Raw genomic sequence first — 21458 nt, forward strand, 5'->3', positions numbered from 1 at the left:
ATTGGAAAGGCAAATAAATAAGCTTTCAAACGAACCATAGAAGTCGTCGGTAAATTTAATTTTTACTAAGATATTTGAGAGAAACTGATGAAAATTTCAAAAAGCCCACAAAATTGAAAAATTTTCGTAAAATTTATAACTTCCAAGGGTTATTGCCACCACAGATTATTTTTGAAGAATATCTCTGAATCCGGACCTGCCGAAGAAACGTGAAGGAAAGAGCCTCTGAAGCTCACCGGACTTTCCCCAGCATCCAAACTTTAGACGCCCTTGCTGCGGTAACTGGGAAATCTCATTTTCCCTCGTATGCGTCAGTAAAAATTTGGTATATTTTCGCGCTGGTGACAGCCGTCCGGCAAGACTCGTCGTAATTAGTCGCGGTGGTACGTCGAATTTAGGGGGTTGCAGGATTTGCGCAACTCCGGTTCCGTTGTCCTCCCCCAGTGCACGCTTGCGCCGAACCGGAACGCGAAAACGCGACGCTTATGTCGCGACCGGCTGACGAGCAGTCCCTCGCTATCGCCTGACCGCTTAGCTTGCCCGCGACGCTTTCTCAGAACCAGTCTGTGTGTCAGTTTCGAGAGACGCACATATTACACTAAAACCACACTGTATACTCTACACAACGTCGTCAAAAATATTGTATTGTTAAATAAAACGAACTATTTCCCATCTAGTAAATTTTCCGTGCTAAGACTTTTATCCGCAAGGTGTCCGAGTCCCTTACAGTGGCAACTAAACTAAGAAAAGTGTCCGATCGACGTCCAGGGCGCCCGGAGTTAAATCTTCGCTTGGGTTTCTTTCGTTTTCCTTTGGAAGTTTTCAGTCCGCTCGCCACGAAGTGTGTTTTTTCGAAAAAATTCTTTCACGACGCGTGCTTCATTTTCATTGTTGGCTAGTGATTTTGCCGGAGCCGGTGCTACCTCGTCTGGATTTCTTATGTGAGTGTTTTACCAATTTCCCATGTAACAGATTTTCGACGGCCGGCAAATGACACGCAATTATAAAATACGCTCAGTTTCACCACCCGCCGGCGACAGGACGATGTCACTTGGCTCTTTTATCCTCGGAAATTTGCTCTGTTCCGAAAAATTCTTGCGAAACTCGATTCCTCCATAATTTTTTTCCTCCTGATGGAACTCGTCATTGGTTTAAATAAATAGTTTGGCATGATGTCACTCGTGAATAATACGTTCATAAAATATCAATGTGCTAATATTGCGAACGTAATATCTTCATTAAATCACTTGATTACGGAAACTATTCAAATGTCATTAACGAACATCGACGTGTAGACCACAGTTACCTTAATACCCGCCACTCAACGATCATATTCACATCGAAACAAGTCGTTCAAATGCGCTAATTACAACATTTTAATTGTATTACATGTGTACTAATTTATTTGAACTTTTAATTTCGAATTAAGGCGCGCAGTCTTAACGGTGTTCTTGTTGTTAAGTTCGAATGGAAAGTAATTAACCGGCTTTTTATCGTTTGCAGTAATTAGCTCAAGTTATTAAACGGAAGAATGCGATTTAAGTCAGTGGATTAAGTAATCTATTATAAAATACCTGTAATATTAGTACCTAACTCGCTACTTTTTCTAATCCGTCTAATATTCCAATAATCGCCGTTTCATAAGCTACAAGTCTCCAGTCTAATGGATTATCTATTTACTCGGTCTATCCCAAGTTTGGGAAAGTCAAACTCTCTGGGTCAACGCCTTTCTGTATCCACCTGAAGCTGCCCCATCGCCAGGTGCAAATTTGATGCAACTTAATGGCTTATTCGTGTTACTTCTCTATTTTATTTACCCATTGAATGTTAAAATAAACGCTCGCATCGGTACAGCACTTCTAGATTTCCCTGTTGAAATGAAAGTAAAAGTCGATAGCGTTGCTTAATGACTCGCTTCGAAAATTCGCAGCGGAACTAATAGCATCAGAGCATGATGATGGTGGCATATAAAAATAATTCTGCTCTAATACCCGTCTTATCTGATTACGTTTAATCAAAACATCGGCCTCTGACACGAGGTTAAAAGGTGCATCATCAAAGGAGGCCAAAAATAATTTTTAATTAAGTGTTGCTTTGATGGATTCATTCCAACAAACAATTTCGACGGCAGTCTTGGCATTGGAAGAAGGAAACTGGCATTCGCAGGAGAATGGCGATTGTATTAAAAAAACTGACTTTGACCTTGTTTTGGGACAATGTTTTCTTTCGCTTCACTAAACGAAAAAGTGAAATTGTAGCCCCGAACGCTCCAGACTATTAATTTGTTCTTGACATATCGGAAAAAATTGACGACGAAAGCTTTCCTGCAGCTTGAAGTTCCTCGAAAACTACTTAGGAATACCTGTAGCTGCCAAAGCTTCAAATGGAGTAGAATTAGTATAAAAATTACACACTTTGTACTAACTCCAGCTAAAGCCTGTCCAAGAATAATTTACATATGAGCGAATTAATTGTAGTCCGGCTAATTCAACACCGCTATACTTACTCTGAAATGGAAAGGATTGTTGTTTGCACTGCCAGGTACATAAAACAAATAATAATTTCCATAAGATAAGCACCTCTGCGTGTGTAATAATAAATTACTTACATACCGACGATTTATTCCGTTCGGTCACAAATTTTTAATGCCGTGCGTTATTATCATTTCTTTGCCTGACATTACGGTCGTTTAAGTCGTTCATAATCCAACTCCTCGTGGAGCTAGATTTCGAGTTATTGCACCAGCGGTTGTGCAATAAAATTCACTTGTGTCATTATAAATTAAGTGCATAATTTGGGGAGTTTATAAACCTGTTTAGTCGGAGGAGGACGTTCCATGTAAAGTTAATGAGAGTGAGATTATCAAAGTGGCAAAAATTGCTGCGGGTTTTTTTTACACTGGCGTTCAAAAGTCTTGTACCCTCCACATTTTTGTATTCCATTTTAGAGAAGACTAAAAAGGATTTCAAAAAACAAATATTTTAAACTTCTTTTTATTCAAATTTGTAAAAGAAAATTTATTGGATCAATTCTTGGTGTTGTTGACAAATTATCAAAATTACAATTTATTCCCCAAACACCAAATTTGACAAAAAATGCTGACGCGCGTTTCGATAGCAATGCTATCATCATCAGAGCGATTTATCATCAGAGCATTTTTTGTCAAATTTGGTGTTTGGGGAATAAATTGTAATTTTGATAATTTGTCAAATTTGTAACTGTTAGTTTTTAATTTATGACGATGAAATTAATGGAGGTCACTACTTCTAAAGTGTTTATTAACTGCACCAAAGCACAAAGTTTTAGAACAAGAAATAGAGATTTTAGAATTTTTCATTTTAGAACGAACTAAAAATTTTCAAATTTTCTGTAATAATAAAATCCGTATCTTTGTTAATTTTTAAGTTATGTCGATGAAATTTATGGAGGTCACTATTTCTAAAATGTCCATTAGCTGCACCAGAGCACAAAATTTTAGAATAGAAATAGAGATTTTAAAAATTTTCATTTTAGAACGGACCAAAAATTTTCAATTTTTTTGTAGTAAAATTCGTATCTTTGTTAATTTTTAAGTTATGACGATGAAATTTATGGAGGTCAATATTTCTAAAGTGTTCATTAACTGCACCAGAGCACACAATTTTAGAACAAGAAATAGAGATTTTAAAATTTTTCATTTTAGAACGAACCAAAAATTTTCAACTTTTTTTAATAAAGTTTAAAGTACAGTTATAACCATATCAAAAATTTGATATTTATTGCAGTTTTATAAGCCGTTGCAAGATTTTTGAAGTGAGTGTATTTAAAATATGATAAACCTTCTCCAAGCTGCCCCAGTCTTGGCTATTTTACACTTGGATACTCTCCCTGGATTACGAGTTTGAAAGTTTTATCATCGGATAATTTGATCCGATCTAAATTTTCGTTTTATCTAAAATACGACGTGGTCATTTCGTTGCAATTATCACGCTAAATTAACTGCATGTTCCTTTCCAAAGTCAACATTGTTAGGTGACTTATCTTTATTTAATGACTAATTTGCATGGGACAGTAGAAATACCCGCGTATATCGAAACCTGACATAATTAATTAGTCCTGTGACACGTTCAACTTGCGCTTTCCTCCGGGGGATTTTTTTCATAATCTTGTTGACTGGCACTGCCTTAGAACGGATTATTTTCCGATTTTTTTATCTTACAGATAAGTTATCAACAACAGCATTAACAACTAATTACTTTCCTTCAGGATTTACGGACAAGAGAGTGCACGAGTGGGAATCATTTTTTAACGTCAGTCTGTTGGGCGCCATCTTTTTCATGACGGGGTATAATTAATAAGCCGGAGTTTTATGTATGCGCTAAAATATTCGATAAACCACGTTCTTGTACGGATTTGCACCGAATCTTGAATTTCGGCAGCGCTATATTTCTTTCCGCTTTTGCTATTTGGGCGGAAATGTCTCAAAGCACTGCAATTTAAATGTTTTTGGTTACTAAACACTAAATCCGGTGTTTTTGTGACGACTTCAAGTGCTTCGATTAACACCTTCTGAGGGACAGTTTCTTCCGATGTGAAACTAAAAACCATTTTCCATTTCTTCCACAATTCGGTCTTTGGTGCCACTTATCCGGCATCTACATCGAAAAAGTGCAGTATGAAGTCCGGCAGTAATTGATGTTCAAAGTTAAGTCGTGCAGGAGTCGCACGCGCAGGAGTACACTCATGGTGGCCAACGGCTTCAGCGTAGAGGCGCGCCCGGGAGCATAATTTATCACTTTGCATGGTTAATGCGGCCCATTTTATGCCAACATGCAGCCACAATAGACATAATAGATTACACTGTAACCGTACTAATTTGCCACAGAAAATGGCGGCTCGGGGGCCGAATTTTCCTCAAAAATTAATTGAATAAACGGTGAGGCCCAAAATCTCCGGAGTGCAGTTAAACGATAACTCAAAAATGCTCGCTCTCTTACTTTTGAGACGTATGTACACACGTATGTTTGTTTAAATTTTACGACTGTGCTATTCAAATTAAGGTTGCCTTCAGTTTATTACAACTGCGTGGAATTAAAGTGGAGATGCGGTACGTCTAGTAATTAAAAAATGAGTCATTTGTTTAATCTTGTGAAGTAATAGCTTGCTGCGAAACATCTCGTGTTGATAATCAGATGGAGGTCTATTGTAGTCAAATTTAGCGATGATAGGCGCTGCATTAATTGCCTGCCATTTTTACGGAACAAAACAGACTGGAAAATTGGAGTTTGATATGCTTTCGGAATTTGATTTTTAACTAAACGTATTAATTTTTGAGGTTTGTTCTAAAGTAAAATATCTGAAATCTCTATTTTTTGTTCTAAAATTTTGTGCTTTGGTGCAGTTCATAAACACTTTAAAAGTAGTGACCTCCATAAATTTCATCGTCATAACCCTAAAACTAACAAAGATACAAATTTTAATAAAAAGAAGATTAAAATATTTATTTTTTGAAATTCTTTTTAGTTTTCTCTAAAATGGAACACAAAAATGTGGAAGGTGCAAGACTTTTGAACGTCAGAATATTTCCGAAATTTTAAATATTTTAGTGTCTCTGTTTATAGATGTTTATTCAGCTTTGGAGAGCCGAACGCCTGGAATTCGTTCCGATTACAATTTTGCTTGTTCGCCTATAGATAAGCAAAGTGTACTTAGTTACAGCCGTTAAAAGTTAACAACCACAAATAAAACATCTCCTTGAGATATTTATCTGGAAAATATTGAAATTGCGTAAATTTACTCAGGAAAATCGAAATTCGACCCGCACGTATTGTTTATTGTGCAACGGAAAAAAATGTGTGAACTAATGAACTTCTCACATATCGAGTAATAAATATTGAACGTAATCGCGCCAACCTTGACAATTAATTTGTATGTCTTTGATAGACAGTTATCAAACAAATTGAAACAACAAAAATCCTCGAAACTTTGTTGCGAAGAGCCAAAAAAAATTCTTTATTTACAGCCACGAGGGAACATGAGTGTAAAGCTCAGAGTTGAAATCAGGTTAGCCCTCCCATTTTTTCCCCAATTCAGTTCAATCGAAATCGGCCTTATTTTCACGGTTGATTCGATTACATTCAATATTGATCAGTCGATGTTTGACGGTTCAAGCTTCTTCGGAGTGGAGGTTTCTAACAGTATGAAAAATTAGCCGCAGTTGATAACTTTCTTTGCTTAATCGGTGGTTTTGTGTTAACCCGTTTCCGCTTCCGGTCGCATTGTTATCAACCGAAAATTTCGCTTTAAAATGTGGCAGCTACCACTATCGTCTCTTTTCCGGTTGGCGCAAATACGAATTGTACACCGAAAACTGTTTTTCAAAGTGACGGCTCATTAAAGATGCCAATAAAACGGAATGAACGAGGACGGTGCGTAATAATAACGTCCTAATAATAAATCAAAATTTTATAGGATGATGTGTCCGCCAAAGTTAATTAAAAGAGCATACGTAACAGATAAAATTATAATTAAAATGACAAAATCCAATTTCACACAACAATGCGTCGGAAATCTATGGCCATGGTTGGTACTCCTGCTAGACTGGGATCCGGACCAGTTCGGCTAATTTCGTGCAAACCTTTCACACAGTCCACCAGACAACAAAGGCTGTGGAAAACCTACTCCTCTTTGTTTCGATTGTTCACAAATTTCAGCAGGAAATAAGAACTTTGATTTTTGAGAAGCTTCCGGTTTTCGCTTTTAAATGCCGAAGCTCCGCCTGTGTGAAATTCCAGTCGCAGTTTTCCTGCTGGAAGGTGGATAGACCGTCGTCTAAACACGTTAATCTCAATATTTATCCAATTTTTTTATGGCTGTCGTAATTTTAAGAATACAATTATTGCCACCATGTTGACTGTGTTTTACGATTCGATGGAATTAGTATTAGACCAGTCGGCTTGTAATTGAGGTTTATGACTAATTAAACAGTATAAATCGATTGGAGTTTTCCAGCAAAAAGTGATTGTATGACGGTAATCTTGTTAGGGTTATCATTGTCATGTTGAAAATAAATATAGTGGAAACCCGTCCATAATCCAATCATGCGTTGTTTTTGAAATCGTCCTCGTTATGTACGACAAACATGGTTCGATTAAATCAATAAAATTGCACCACTTGGAGGTTTTGTGCAAATATTCGATTATTGTTGGTGATTATGATAACGGTGCCTTATCTGTCAAAGTGGCTGTAACTTTCGGAATTAACAATTATATTCTACTCACCGAAACATTGTACGATAATAAAGATTTTTCGGACCATACACCACGTGTGTATTTTTAGGTATGATTCCATAACCGATTTAAAACCATAAATAAATATTTATGGTCATGGTTCTGTCTTTACGAATCCTTGGAATTTAAAACTAGGAATTTGCATTGTAGATTTTGATTTCTAGGGAGCCAAAGGAAACCGTAACTGCACATAATTTTATTGAGTATTTACCAATTTAAAAGAGTCTCATTTCAGCTCGTGTTATACATTTCACTTCCGCCGGCTTTAGAGGTCATAAACTATACATGCGCACGTTCTAAGGGCCGGAAATTTATTAAAAAAAGTAACTACACTCACATTCAAAAATCTTGCACTCTTATAAAACAATAATGAATATCAAAATTTAAATAAAGGCATAACTGTACTTTAAACTTTATTAAAAAAGTTGAAAATTTCTGGGTCGTTTTAAAGTTTGTAAAAGTTTCTAAAATCTCTATTTCTTGTTCTAAAATTTTGTGCTTTCGCGTAATTAATGAACACTTTAGAAGTAGTAACCTCCATAAATTTCATCGTCATAACTTAAAAATTAACAAAGATACGAATTTTAGTACAGAAAAGTTGAAAAATTTTTTCGTCAAGTGCAAATTTCGGCCCGAAAATTTTTGAGTACCGAACGATTTTTAATTATCCATTATTCAATGTCATCGCTGTATTCGAATTAGTCTAGATTAAATGATTGGGTGTGAAATTTTTTTGAAAGCGTTGTGCATAAATGCTCGATGAGTTTGCTCTAATTACGTGTTATCATTTGGTGTTTGTAGATATCGAACCTTCACAATATATTGACTTATAATAGTTTTTTTTAGTGTTTGTGCAATAATTATATTTTTATCGTTTTTTATTCACTTTTTTTGCGTCTAACTGAGCGCCTCTGATAAGTAAAAACCTTAACATATTTTAATATATTTTTGTAAAATTCTTATTATTTCGAAATTGAAGTTTCATTTTTTTGTTCTCATAAGGAAAGTATGAATTGTTAATCAACAAGACGTTTTTCTAGTCTGATTTATTTTTTATTAAATTGCCAAATATTAACAGGTTTTCTTCTGAAAAGTTCCTCGATGCTCTTTTCCCGTCTCTTCCAAAGGAAAAGAGGTCGCAATGCTTTTGATGGCGCGTCAGAAAGGCAAGATTTGAGTCTTTTCAATGATGCATTAAAATTAAAATAAATGTTTTCTCAAGCAAGGCTTTGAATTCAAAACCAAGAGACAGTTTCGCTTCTCTAAAGAGTGTTATTAAGTCATAAAAACAACAAACTGCGGTCATAAAACGTTAAAGTGTGATATTTTTTTACCCAATAATGTGTAGTGGCAACATTGTATTTTTCTGTAAGGTCGTACATGTGTTGAGCCTATTTTAATTCATTCAGGAACTGTTTTATGTGATCCGCATTTCATTAGTCTCTCCACAAGAGCTTCCAAACGCAAAAACGAAAAAGAGGAAAACAGATTTAACTTATTTATCATCGTAGAAGTGTTTTGGTCGACTGCTGAAATTTTCGTGGTTATTTTAAGCGATATCTAGAAATATTTAGGTCGGCAGGATGGCATGACTTTGTCTCCGTGTCCACCAAATATGTCAATCCTGTAATTTCTTTGTAGTTGTTGGCAATTGCAGGCCAATCTCTGAAAGGATAAGCCACGATGATGATGTATTCTCACAATCCGAGAGGTATAGATTGATCCTGCAGTGCGGTAAGAGTTAGAGAAAGATGGAGGCATTTATGATTGCGAGTGGGAGCAGATATTTGGATGAGTCACGGCTTGGCGTATATGGTTGCCTGCCTGCGAAGTCGTTAGCTGGTAGACGAGGCTTGGAACCGAGCACAGACGTCTAGAGTGGTAGGGCAAGGCCACTGTAGAAACTTATGTTGGCTTACACGTTGCTTTCCGCAGAATTATGTAGGATTGCTGTTACGTAAGCTTGGCCGTGCTTTTTTAGAAATCTTTCTTGGAAGAGATGTTTTCATTCCGGCACTAATCCTTTTTACCCCAGTGTACCATATGAGCAATTAGCCTCTCATTTGTACCTGCTGGTTTTTTCTATCGATTGTGGAGAAAGGAATTTCATTAATGAACCATCGGAGGACAATTAAATATCAATTGGGATAATTAATCTGACTCATCTCGGTAATTGGGCTTCGGTTTTTTGGTGCTCAATTTTTCTGGTTCCAGTTTTGGGCCCCAGATTACGTCCAGTTTTATTAATATAATTTATTAATTGACGTTATTTTTAATCTTAATTTTGTACATAACAAGTCTAAGCTAAATAGACACAAAAATTTCAAAAGCTCGGAATAAATTCCATAAGGCTGAAGTTTTGTGTGGACGTTCATTTTATTGTTCAAAACAAAATGTTAGAAATCCCTATCTATAGATGTGCTGCTAAAGAAGTTACGCGATGGTAAATGTCAAAGAAAACAAATATTTGCAAATATCTTGTCAATGGTGATTCCAATGACAAAAATTCTTATTATGAAAATTGTACTTTATCAAATTTGCCACAAAAAAGATCTCGTTCGTAGGAGTTACCATTTTTGAGATCTGAAATTTCAAGAATTTTATTTTTTTGTGCAACACAGTCGAAACAGAACTTGGTGTTTTTTTTTTTAAATTGAATTTTGCAAATTCTTCTTCATGGTACTTATTTTCTTCAAGAACTTCTTCTAGTTTTTGAGAGTTCTCATAAGAACAGGATGGATTTTATGTATATTAGTAAGATGAACCGCGGCAATTACCCCGCAACTTTTTTAGCAGTACCTACACCTATCGATGGGGACTTTTGACAATTTGTTTAGAACAATAAAATGAAAAAATGTTCATGTTTATTTTGTGTGGACTTAACGTAGAAAACCGTGTAACTCAATTTGTACGCATTCGTTCTTACAGGGATGAGACCTTTGAAATAGGCAAATAGAAGACGAAACAATACCGTTACTCTTTCGACTAGTTTTCCTATATTTGCGTAAAAATAGAATTTCTAGCTAATAGTGTAGTGAAAAAGGGCGCTTTATTATTTACGAGGAAACACAAGGGTCAAGCAGTGAGCTTGACCGGTTTCTGTTGGCGGCATCTGTTTCTTCCCCAACCCCTTCCTTGTGCAAATGCCGCTTTGATTCTAACTCGATCTTTTTGTTTGCAGACCGCCACCGAAGAAGTCGTCATCTGAAGACACACCGGATTTGCAATATGCGCTAGAACCGACAATCGCTTCGCTTTTGCCTACCTGCTTCTCTGCAAGTATCACTTCGATTCGAAGCTGCCCTCTCAACCACCGACACGTTTACCAAACAACGCCAATATTCAAAACCACAAGACAACAACATAGTGACCCAAGTTTATTTTTGTATAATTCTTCGGCAGTAACGTGCATCGACAGTTGTTCGAAAGAATGGACAATAACTCCACCTGATTGAATTCCTGCGAAACTCAACAAAATTCGGGTGAACCGTCGCGCTTCGTCCAGTGTTTTTCGCGTCCAGTTTGTACGAATTATTGGTAAGAACCACCTTCGATTCGTCACGCAATGGCAATGGTCAACATGAATAATTTACTCAACGGAAAAGACTCCCGCTGGCTCCAGTTGGAAGTCTGTAGAGAATTCCAAAGGAATAAGTGTTCGAGACCAGACACCGAATGTAAATTTGCGCATCCACCCGCCAACGTCGAAGTCCAAAATGGGCGCGTTACGGCTTGCTACGACAGCATCAAGGTAAGGAATTATTTTAATACATGTCTATCCAAATCTTTGAAAATACGTGATGACATCCGGGACGTAAAAATAGCGATTTCTCACTGCGTGTATATTAAGAAGAGTCGGCGTGCATTGATAACTTCTCCCTCGTCTTGTTTTTGCTAGTTTTGCTAGTAGAATTGATCTTATTATTCTCATCCGAAAACCGTCATAATTTCTCGTTCCAGATGAAGGATTTATCCGAGGAAACAGGAGCAATTGTAGGAACATTGAAATTATTATCCGCGATGATGACATTACCAAACAATACTTGTCACTGTCAGCCATATTTCCTCTCTTCATAATTCGAAATATTGTCAAATTGAAGTGGTGAGAAGCGTTTAGAGCGTCATGTTAATTTGGCGTTTCTTCTATTGATAGTTTTGTGGCGGAAGGTTTTAAAGTTGTAAGTAATTGAATTTCTTTGACATTCAAGGCCAAGAATTAATTGGCAAAGGTAGCAGTTCAGCGAACCGAAAGATTGAACTGATTATTTTCCGAAAGTAAACCTAGCAGACTGGCACGGCAATGTCGGTCAGCGTTGTACTGATTACGGCAAGACGTGTGCCATGTTCTTACTATTTATAGATTATGTGAAGTTGTTGGGTTCGGCAACACCCTCAAAATAGTCTTTCATTTTTTTAGAATCAGAATCAGTTTGAAAAGCTGTAGAGAATCTGACGAAAAAATTAGTTATTTTTCAATTTCTGAAGATTTTATTGTTTTTTTGGAGTTCTTATGTTTTTTTTTGGATTCTTCAGGCGTTTTTTAAGGATTTAAGATTTAAGATAATCTACTCCAAATAGACATTTTTTTCTGAAACTAACACACAGAAAAAATTAGAACATTTAGTTTAAAATAAGACCTCATCAAATTTTCTCATTTCTTTCAACACACTGTATTTTCTTCAATTTTGGTGTTACAGTATCAAAATTTGTGGAGCTTATTGGCCTTGAGAGACTTATTAAAAGTACCAAGTTTTAAAATTTTACATCAAAATATACAATTTTTTGAGAATTTTTATTTCAAAAAAAATTGACAATTTTTTCAATTTTTTTCAACACTGTAATTCCATCATTTGTGGTGTTACAGTAATAAAATTTGTGGAAGTTACTAGTCTTGAGTGACTTATTATAATCACCAAATTTCAAAAATATACATCTACCACAATTTTTGGAAATTTTTATTTTAAAAGCCGTGAAAAATTCGACAAATTTTTTTGATTATCCTGAATATTATTGAGTTTTAGTGCTACGAGAACTACATTTGCGGAGATTGCTAGTAATGCGTGTCTTATTGCGAGCACGAACTGGAAAAAATTTAGGTCAAAGCGAAGAATTTTTGAAAATTTTTGTTTTGAAAGCTCTGAAAAATTTTCCAATTTTTTCAACAATCTGTAAATCCTTTATTTTTGATGTTACAGTACTGAAATTTGTGAAGCTTATCAGCCTTGACCGACTTGTTAAGAATAGCAAATTTTAAAAGTTTACATCCGAAACCATAATTTTTGGAATTTTTTTTTCAAGAGCCGTGAAAATAGTTCTTTGTGTACCAAGGCCAAAAAGTGGTTCTTTTTTGGCCGAGTCTTTTTTTAATGGCCGAGGCCAGAAAGAAGGCGAGGGCAAAATGTCACTTTTTGGCCGTGTTACACACAAGATTTTTTAGGCGACATTATTAAATTTACAAGTTAATTAATTTTTGTTTATGATTTATTGATTTAATCAATTATAACAACTGAATAATTGTAAATATTTATGAATCCTTCAGAAAAGTTCATATTTTCCTTATTTACATTTGCAGTTTCAGCACGTGTAGCTTCACAATTTGTATGAATTAGGTTTAATGTGTTTTTTAATGTTGTTGCAGGAGCACTGCTAGACATGTTCATTTTCAATAATTCAACACGTCTTTGTTGCACTTTACAGCAGTTTGTCGATTTGATTTTACCTAAATAATTATAAAATTGAGGGTAATATCGGTATCTTGACGTAATATGCAAACTATGGATAGATGGCGCCACCATAGATCGGCCGAAAATGTTTGCGGCCAGAAAAGACTCACTTTTAGGCCGCTTTTAAGGCCTAAAAATTTCATTTTCAGTTTAAGTCGCCTAAAAATACCTTTTTTAATCACCTTGAAAATTATTGACTTTTGGTAGTCTTTTTTTTGTCAATTACTGTCAAATTAAATTTTAAAAACTCGCAGTGTTACATTTCGTAACGCCACAGTTAAGTAACAACTAACAAAAGATTTTTTAATCAAAGAACCGAGTCATAATAAAACCACAATACCAGTTGAATCGAAAGAATGAAACTGCGGAACACTGCTTTTATGAGTGCATAAAGTCTCCTCAACAGTTGGCGCAAGAGTTTGAACATTATATTTTAATTTATGACGAATACCTATAAGGTGATTCCGGCAAACTTTTTAAACTAGATCACTCGGTGGAATAATTTATGCTCCTACAATATGAGCACGAAACTAAATTTAGGGCGCCTGAAACCAGAGAGAACATGTGTAAAACAGCAGAACATGTTGGAGCGAACGGAATTATGATCATCTGAAAATTCAACGTCATCCACGTAATCAAACTGACGCATTATTAAATTTTAATAGTCATATTCCTATCAGGACTTTTAATGAAATTGTTGGCACACCCGTCCACGGGTAATCCACTTTTAACAATTAAAGCCTGAGGCGGCAACTGCTCGTCGGACCTTAATTTGGATCAACCAAAACAACACAAATTCGCATGAGGTTGTCGAGGAATATTACAAAATCATTTCAATCTCCTCTCCAAATGTTGCGGATTTGTTTTATTTTGTTTAATCGAGTTCAATTATTGCGAGTTTAAATAGATTGTTTGGCAGCCGCCAAACTAACATTAGGTATTTATTATTCTAAACATTTTTTTTGCAGCCGAAGATGACATTCAAAGACCGTTAGTTAAAGAGAGAAAACGAAAAGAATGTTTTCAGTCAAAAAAGTCACGTCATTGTACATTTCTTAAGAGTTTTTTTTTGGTAAAATCAATTCTTATTTCCCCCTTTGCAACTCCATCAATGGACTACTAAAGAAACCAACATTTGGCGGTGGTATTTCCGACTTGTATTTTGAATAAAAAATTTATCAACGCCATACTTATTTGTATGTATGAGTTTTAGATTTCGTAAGTAGCAAGCGTTCATAAATGTTGTTTGACGGTGACAAATGCTGAATAATTAATAACGTTAGACGGAACAAGCAAACGAAAATTAATTCACCTTGACGAACAAACATTAAAAAGCATTCCGTATAAAACAAACAGATGTCAAATCGTTCGCTGGAATCAGAATTGACAACACATGCTAATCGTAAATTGCTAATGCAGGAAGCAAAAAGTGGCCGATCGAAGTTTAATAAAAAAAAGGGAGAAAAAAGTGCGCCAAGACATAATTTTCCTGTCTTTTCGCCACGAATGAGTTCCCCACTTTTCTGAATGGTTGTGGTGGGCGACATTATTGAAGTTGTGGGGTGTAGATGATGCTAGAGTACGTACTTAAGGAGTCTACAATTTATAAGGACAATAAATTGCAGCTTCTAAACCACAGAAACATGACGGATTATCTGCGCTATTATCAATGAAAATATCAGGTCACGGCGTCACGATTAATCAAAAGGATCGTCTTCCTTCAGAATTAAATGCACAAATAATTCCGTTTTAACATTATTCGCTCGGCCAAATGCGAATTTTTGATACTGCTGAAAAATTCTGGCGAGCGCCAGATTTCGTGATTCTAAAAAAATGTCCTAATTGTACTGAGAGGCACTTTTTGTTGAATTCTGACGGTTTTCTTGTAGCTTATAAAAGCGCAAAACGGAGGAACCCGTCGATTTTAAAAAATTTACAGAATTGGGGGAAATACGAATTTTTGAAATTGTTGGAAAATTCAGGCAAGCGTAAGATTTCGTGATTCTAAATAACATTTCCTAATTGAACTGAAAGACGCTATTTCTTAAATTGTGAAGGTTTTCTTGTAGCTTATAAATGCCCAAAACGAACGAACCAGCCGATTTAATAAAAAAATACAAAATTAACGGAAATGCGAATTTTTAAAATTGGCGTTAAAATTGAAACGAGCGCCAGATTTCGTGATTCTAAAAAAATCCCCATTTTGACTGAGAGACACGATTTCTTAAATTGTGAAGATTTTCTTGTAGCTTATAAGTGCCGAAAGCGGAGGAACCATACGATTTTCAAATGGGTATGTACAAAACTGGCGAAAATACAATCTTTTGAATTTCTTGAAAATTCAGGCAAGCGCCAGATTTCGTGATTCTAAGCAAAATTTTCACTCAAAATTTCGAAATAATAAATAAAAATAGATTTAGAACCCCTTTTTGAGCAGCTGCTAAAAACCCGAAGAATATTAAAATCGAAGAAACGCCATTAAAGCCGAACTAATTCCTAATACCAATTGCCGTGTTCTTTCTTGAAATTCGTAATTACATTACGAAGCTTATCTGCTAATGTTCTCAAAACATTCACAGCACGATTCCCGTAGATATTACCTCAGAAATTATATATCTGAAAAGATCTGCCAGCGGGTATTGCAAATGATAATGTTAAATTATTCATTTTGTTTGCCGTTCCGATATGCCTCCCTTTTTCAAGCAAACACCGCGAAATAAAATGGCAGTTTTGCCGGCACGACTAGATTGAAGTTGCACGTATAAACCCACTAATTACTGTTTGTTCTTGCACTTAACAAAATTGCTTTTGGAGGAATCAAACATTTTCGAGCGAACTGATTGATATGAGCAACGAACATTTTTCTAATCATAATAATAGAGTTGGTTCGAAACTGACGTAGCAAATCGATAGGTTAGGCGCCGCGACACTGTCACGAAGAGGCATAGCGCCATTAGAAGCGTCGCCTTGCAGCTGTTTCATGAACTGTTTGCCTGGAAATCCAATAACTGCGTTTCTCTCTGCCAGGACTCGAATACTACCCTGTTTTCATGAAAATCATCAACACTGCCCTTCAATCAATTTTTTAACGAATTATTCTCTCGATCTGTTTTCCGGTTCCGAATTCCACTCGGAAGACAGTACGCCAACAAAAATAATTAAATTTCTAGAAGCTCTATACTTCGTTAATTTTAATTGAAGTTCACAATAATTATGATATCCAATTATGTCTAGTGAAATAATTTAATAAAACCAACACGCTATTCATCATTTTATTAAATAATTTAAATTCATGTCCGACACTGCTAATTGCAGAATTGTACAAACATTCACTAGTCTGACAGATTTATCCTCAAACTTTCAAAGACGATTTACTTCGCTTGAAAACGATCAATATTTTCCTATTTCAGGTCCGTAAACATTGATCTAAATATTTGCATTGGGCACATAAAACTCGGGACGGTCCTGGGTCGAAAATTTGCACAATATTGAGGGTTGTTTACGATTGATCGGTCCTCTGACCGCCGCTCCAAATTAATATAAATGAAAACGAATTAACACATTGAAATCGAATTTTTCTCTTGGAGAGGAATGTTCCAAAGTCTCGAACAAAGCAACAACCCCAAGCTATTATAAAGTTGGCAAAAAACATTTAATAATATGAAATAACTGTCGTAATAAAGTTTCTTTAAAATTGAAGGACTTTTAGCATCGTGGAACTTAAAGAAAGGAACACATGCAAAACACTTCTCAGTGGTGCATTGCCGATTGTCTCAGCAGTCACCCTCCGGTAATCGGACTCTTGTTTTGTTTGCAACCCCTTGACGCCAACTAATATTTCCGTTATGCCCAATAAAAAGTGAGTTAACGTCGTTATACACCCGACGCTAAACCTCTAATAAATTTCGCCTAATTTCCTCAAGAAACGGAACAATTTCAGAGCCATTCAATTAAAATCACCTTAAATATCCACATTTACATCTCGCAGAACCAAGCCGCGCTCAACCGTTGCTATGCCGCAGCTTTGTTCTTTTTCTCTTGGAACGACTTGCAGGAGTGCAATTCTTCGACGAGTTGACCTTCCTAGACCGGTTTCTTCGTCCTAGCAGCAGCAGCGGCTCGGTACTGCGGACGTCCGACGGCGACGATTTCTTGCAAGGCGCATTTCTTCTATGTTAACGTGTTACTAGGCTAGATAGGTCAGTTCCACCGGCGCAAGAAAAAATGGGCACGCAGGATGACCAGGATAAAGAATGGCCGTATAAATAAGAGAACGTATGAATACGAAAACTACATTTGCAGCTGTACCAACTGTTGCTGTGGCTGCGGCGGACATCCCCGTTTCCGTTTGCGCATTATGACGTATGGCAAACGTTCATAACTTCGGTGCTTGAACACGGCGACCTGGCGCGCCGAACAGCAGGTGGTAAGAAACCGCACAGAAAATTTTAGAAAGTGCACAAAAACTTTGAATCGGAATAACAGATTATGTCGCTTGCGTAAGAGTTCGGAAAGAAAGCTCCTTTGGTACCAAAATTAAAACCGAACGTGTGTAGATGACAGAGAATGGTATATAAAGCCTCCTCAAATAATCTTGTTATCCTACGACCGTGTGACGACGCAGCCATATGGTGTCGGAGCAAACGGTCTACAAAGCTTTAAGCAGGATCGTGACAGAGGCTAAACACTTATTAGGTTTCTGGTTCCTCCTGACGGTTTTCCGGCGTTGCGCCATTTCGCCCCTGCGAGCTGTATCAAAGGAGGTCATTAAGAAATTAATACTTTCTTATCGATCCACTGTGCTTCCATTTCCAACTTGGATTCAAACCGATATTGAGCGCACCGACAACATGCAATGCGAAAATAGCATCAGTAATTAATTTCTTAAAAGTAGAAAACCCGCGGCGGTCTTTAATGAAGAGTCGTTGTAAATGGAGCGACCGGAGGAATTTTTCTCACTAGTCGCAAATTTCTAGATATACAGGGATACCCCAAAAACGTTTTTTATTTTTAAGATGAAAACTGTTGATCAAGCTCCAGAAAAAGAAAAATTTTGTAGCTTCTCTCTGAAGTTAAATTATTTTTGTCTATGAAATTTTGGGACTCCTATTTCATGTCAAGTTTTTTTTTCTGAGACTATCGATTTTAGGAAAACTGTTAATTTCCAAATTTTCCGAATATTTGGTGAAAGAGCTGAAATGGCGCAACTATTTCATCGTATTAACAAATCAGTTCTGATACTAAAATTAGTCGAAAAACTACCAAAAATCAAAAATTTAATCAAAAAATAGTAGATTTTGTTATACGGCAGAAAAGTGGTACTTTTTGTCGAGCAATTAAATTGCAGTAGCAAGGCGAAGCGTAGCGTAGCCGAGCGTATGCAAAATTGCGAGACAGCAAAGTCACTTTCCGGCTAAATAACAAACACTACTTTTTCTCCAAACGTGAAATTCAGTTCCACGACCGACAATGATAGAACGCAAATTGAACTTTAAACATGGATGGCTATGCATGTAGTTGTCATTGATGACATTTACTGTGAAAAATATTGGTTTCAAAGAATTTCAAAGTTAAGATCGTGCAAGTGCAAGTGCAAAATGTAAGTCTCAAATAGTACCCTTCACACAAAGTACTTTTTCTGCCTAGGCAGCAAAAGTGTTTCCATGTCAACGAGGGCTTTTCATTACTTATAACAAAATTGCCTACTTTACTGTTTAAAAACGACTAAAAAATAGTGACTTTTTGTGACGTTTGGAGAAAAAGTATATTTTTTACGGCTCTTAAAATAAAAATTTCCAAAAATTATGATTTCGGATGTAAACTTTTGAAATTTGGTATTCTTAACAAGTTGGCCAAGGCTGATAAGCTCCACAAGTTTCATTACTGTAACATCAAATGTAAAGGAATTACTGAGTGTTGAAAAAAAAATGAAGACATTTTCAGAGCTCTCAAAATAAATTTTTTTAAAAATTGTACCCTTTGATGGAATTTTTTTAAATTTGGTTTATTTCGTTCTGTTAATTAGTCGCTCAAGACTAGTAACATCCACAAATTTTGTAATTGCAACACTAAAAATGAAGGAATTACAGAGTGTTGAAAAATAATGTAGAAATTTTTAGGGCGCTCAAAATAAAAATTTTCAAAAATTGTTCGCTTTGACCTAAATTTTTTCCAGTTTGTGCTCGTAATAAGACAGTCATTATTAGCAGTCTCGGCAAATGAAGTTCCCGTGGCACAAAAGATCAATAATATTCAAGATGATCAAAAAAAATTGGTAATTTTTTTCACTTTTAAAATAAAAATTTCTAAAAATTGTGATCGTGGATATAAATTCTTGAAATTTGGTGGTCACTCAAGGCTAGTATCTTGCACAAAATTTATTACAGTAGCACCATAAATGATGAAATCACAGTGACTATTTTTAGAAATTTTCTCTATCTAAACACACAGAATTTTGGAACAATTTTTTGCGTTAAATTCTTGAGCTGTCAACTAAGGGGTCGATTTCAAGTGTGACTTGCGTTACTGCTAATCCCATTTGCAACATAGCCAATCACATTGCTCATACCTTGGTAACGGCTGCAAATTTGCGTTAACGCAGTGACTTGAAATCGACCCGTAAGCACACGAATTTACAAAATTTTGTCTTTAAAATTAAAGACGACTTTGGGGTGACGAGGGTGCTTTAGATTAGCCTTAAAGCCTTAAAGACATTTCATTGGCCGACACAACTCCACAGCTGGCGAACGTAAATCAGCAAAAGAACCGTTTTTGAAAGACTTGATTTTTTTAATGAGTGTTGGCTTCTTCAGTTAGTTAACTGCAATTAAATTTCCATAGAAAATCGTATCTAATGACTCAATCGACTCAATGTATGACTCAAGATTATGCCAACTCCTTTTACAAAACAGTATAATACCTACAAGGTGTGATGTATTTAATTGAATTACACAGTCAATTATCCACACCAACCTGCTAAAAGCTTCCGTCTACAGTATGTCCCCGGATTGAGTTCACAAGAGGAAAAAAAACGTTATTTTTCATTTTACAAAAAAATGCCAAAGGAATAATATTTTTTGCTTAATTTAAAATAAATAAATCTTTAATTAAAACTTTAATATTATCAAGCTGTGTTCTTAAAATCGAAAAAAACAAAAAATGACGAAGAACTTTTTTATTTTCAATTTTGCAAAAAATGTCAAAGGAATGAAATTTCTTTCTTAACTCAAACCAATATCCACTATTTGATTAACCCATTACCTGTTTTAGCCCATAGTTCAACTCTAACTAGTAATTCTTTAAGATTGTTTGGAATTTTCTCAATTAATGTTAAGGATGCAATTGTATTTCTTTTCCAATTTTTTAGTACTTACACATTTTTGGGTAAATTTTTCTTTAATCTTTACGCACTATTTGATATTGTGAATCCACAGCCCGCTATTATTTAAATACGATTACAAGATTTAATAAACAAAAATAATAAAAAAAATAATTTTAAGAGTACAAACTAATAATTTTGAAATTTTAATTGCAGATTTATCTGTTTTGAAGTAAGCAAAAAATGTTATTCCTTTGTCATTTTTTTGTAAAATGGAAAATAAACTTTTTTTCCCTCTTGTGAACTCAATCCGGGGACATACTGTAGATTTGCCTCAAAATTGTCAATTCCCCCGACTTGCACGTAATTGTAAATCTGAAGGTGCAGCAAGCGGGCAACTGGCCTTCCCTTATTGAAATTCGTGGGAAGAAACGTCGATTGTTGTGCGACGATTATGTGCATCCAGAAATTCGAAGTAAATTGCTTGTTCGCTCTAGCCTGAAATTCGTATTGTTTTTCGAATTTTTCGTTTAAATTCTTTTCTAGACTTTCAGTGCATGTTTGTCCTGAAAGCTAAATACTCTATGATTTTTTATAAACGTATCAGCCAATGTTGCAGAAATTCAATTTATGCAGTTTGTTAAACATCGCATTACATGGCAAGATTTCATGCTTGGTCGCACCGGCTTGTTCTGCCATAATCTCCATTTTTCAACGCTTGATGTCATTTTGATATGCTTTGTGCAAACTTTTCGATCACTGCAAATGCCAAGGACATATCGCAGTGACAGTTGATCAAAGAAATATTTTGTTTGTGTAGCAACGGATAATGTAGATGAGGCCGAAAAGAGGGTGCGAAGACTTAATGACGTCTGCGACCATTGAGACGCCCAGTCAGTTAGACGCCCCTTGCAAAAAAGGAAATGTGTTTTCCTTTTGCGTTTAACATCGCTTATCTCGTACATATGTGGAAAATGCGGAGTTTTTCATTGTTCAACGACAATATTCAAGTTCTGTCAATTTAATGGAGTAAAGACCGATTTGGAAGGGATGACGATGTGGTTAAATTGACAAGGGCATAAATCAACGTCACTCTTTTCCGTTCAATGGATATAACAAAGTTTCAATTTCCCGATTCGAATAGACATT

The 21458-nt window shown here is 35.7% G+C and overlaps 1 protein-coding gene across 16 annotated transcripts in view; it reads left to right on the forward strand.

Annotated features, from left to right (window-relative positions):
• The first annotated feature begins 10833 nt into the window (after positions 1–10833).
• Positions 10834–21458, forward strand: part of LOC148174694 (muscleblind-like protein 1) — a 77322-nt gene continuing 66697 nt past the window's right edge. For all 16 annotated transcript variants that reach the window (XR_015770138.1, XR_015770140.1, XR_015770139.1 and 13 more), the window contains exon 1: positions 10834–11019. Coding sequence is in view for 13 of the 16 variants with exons in the window: in XM_088036606.1 (XP_087892732.1) it covers positions 10834–11019 (186 nt within the window). In the remaining 3 variants the exon portion in view is untranslated. The remainder of the gene's footprint in view (positions 11020–21458) is intronic.

Source organism: Gnatocerus cornutus, chromosome 5 (genome assembly GCF_029298725.1).
Source record: "Gnatocerus cornutus isolate USDA-ARS CGAHR chromosome 5, icGnaCorn1.1, whole genome shotgun sequence".
NCBI classification, from domain to species: Eukaryota; Metazoa; Arthropoda; class Insecta; order Coleoptera; family Tenebrionidae; genus Gnatocerus; species Gnatocerus cornutus.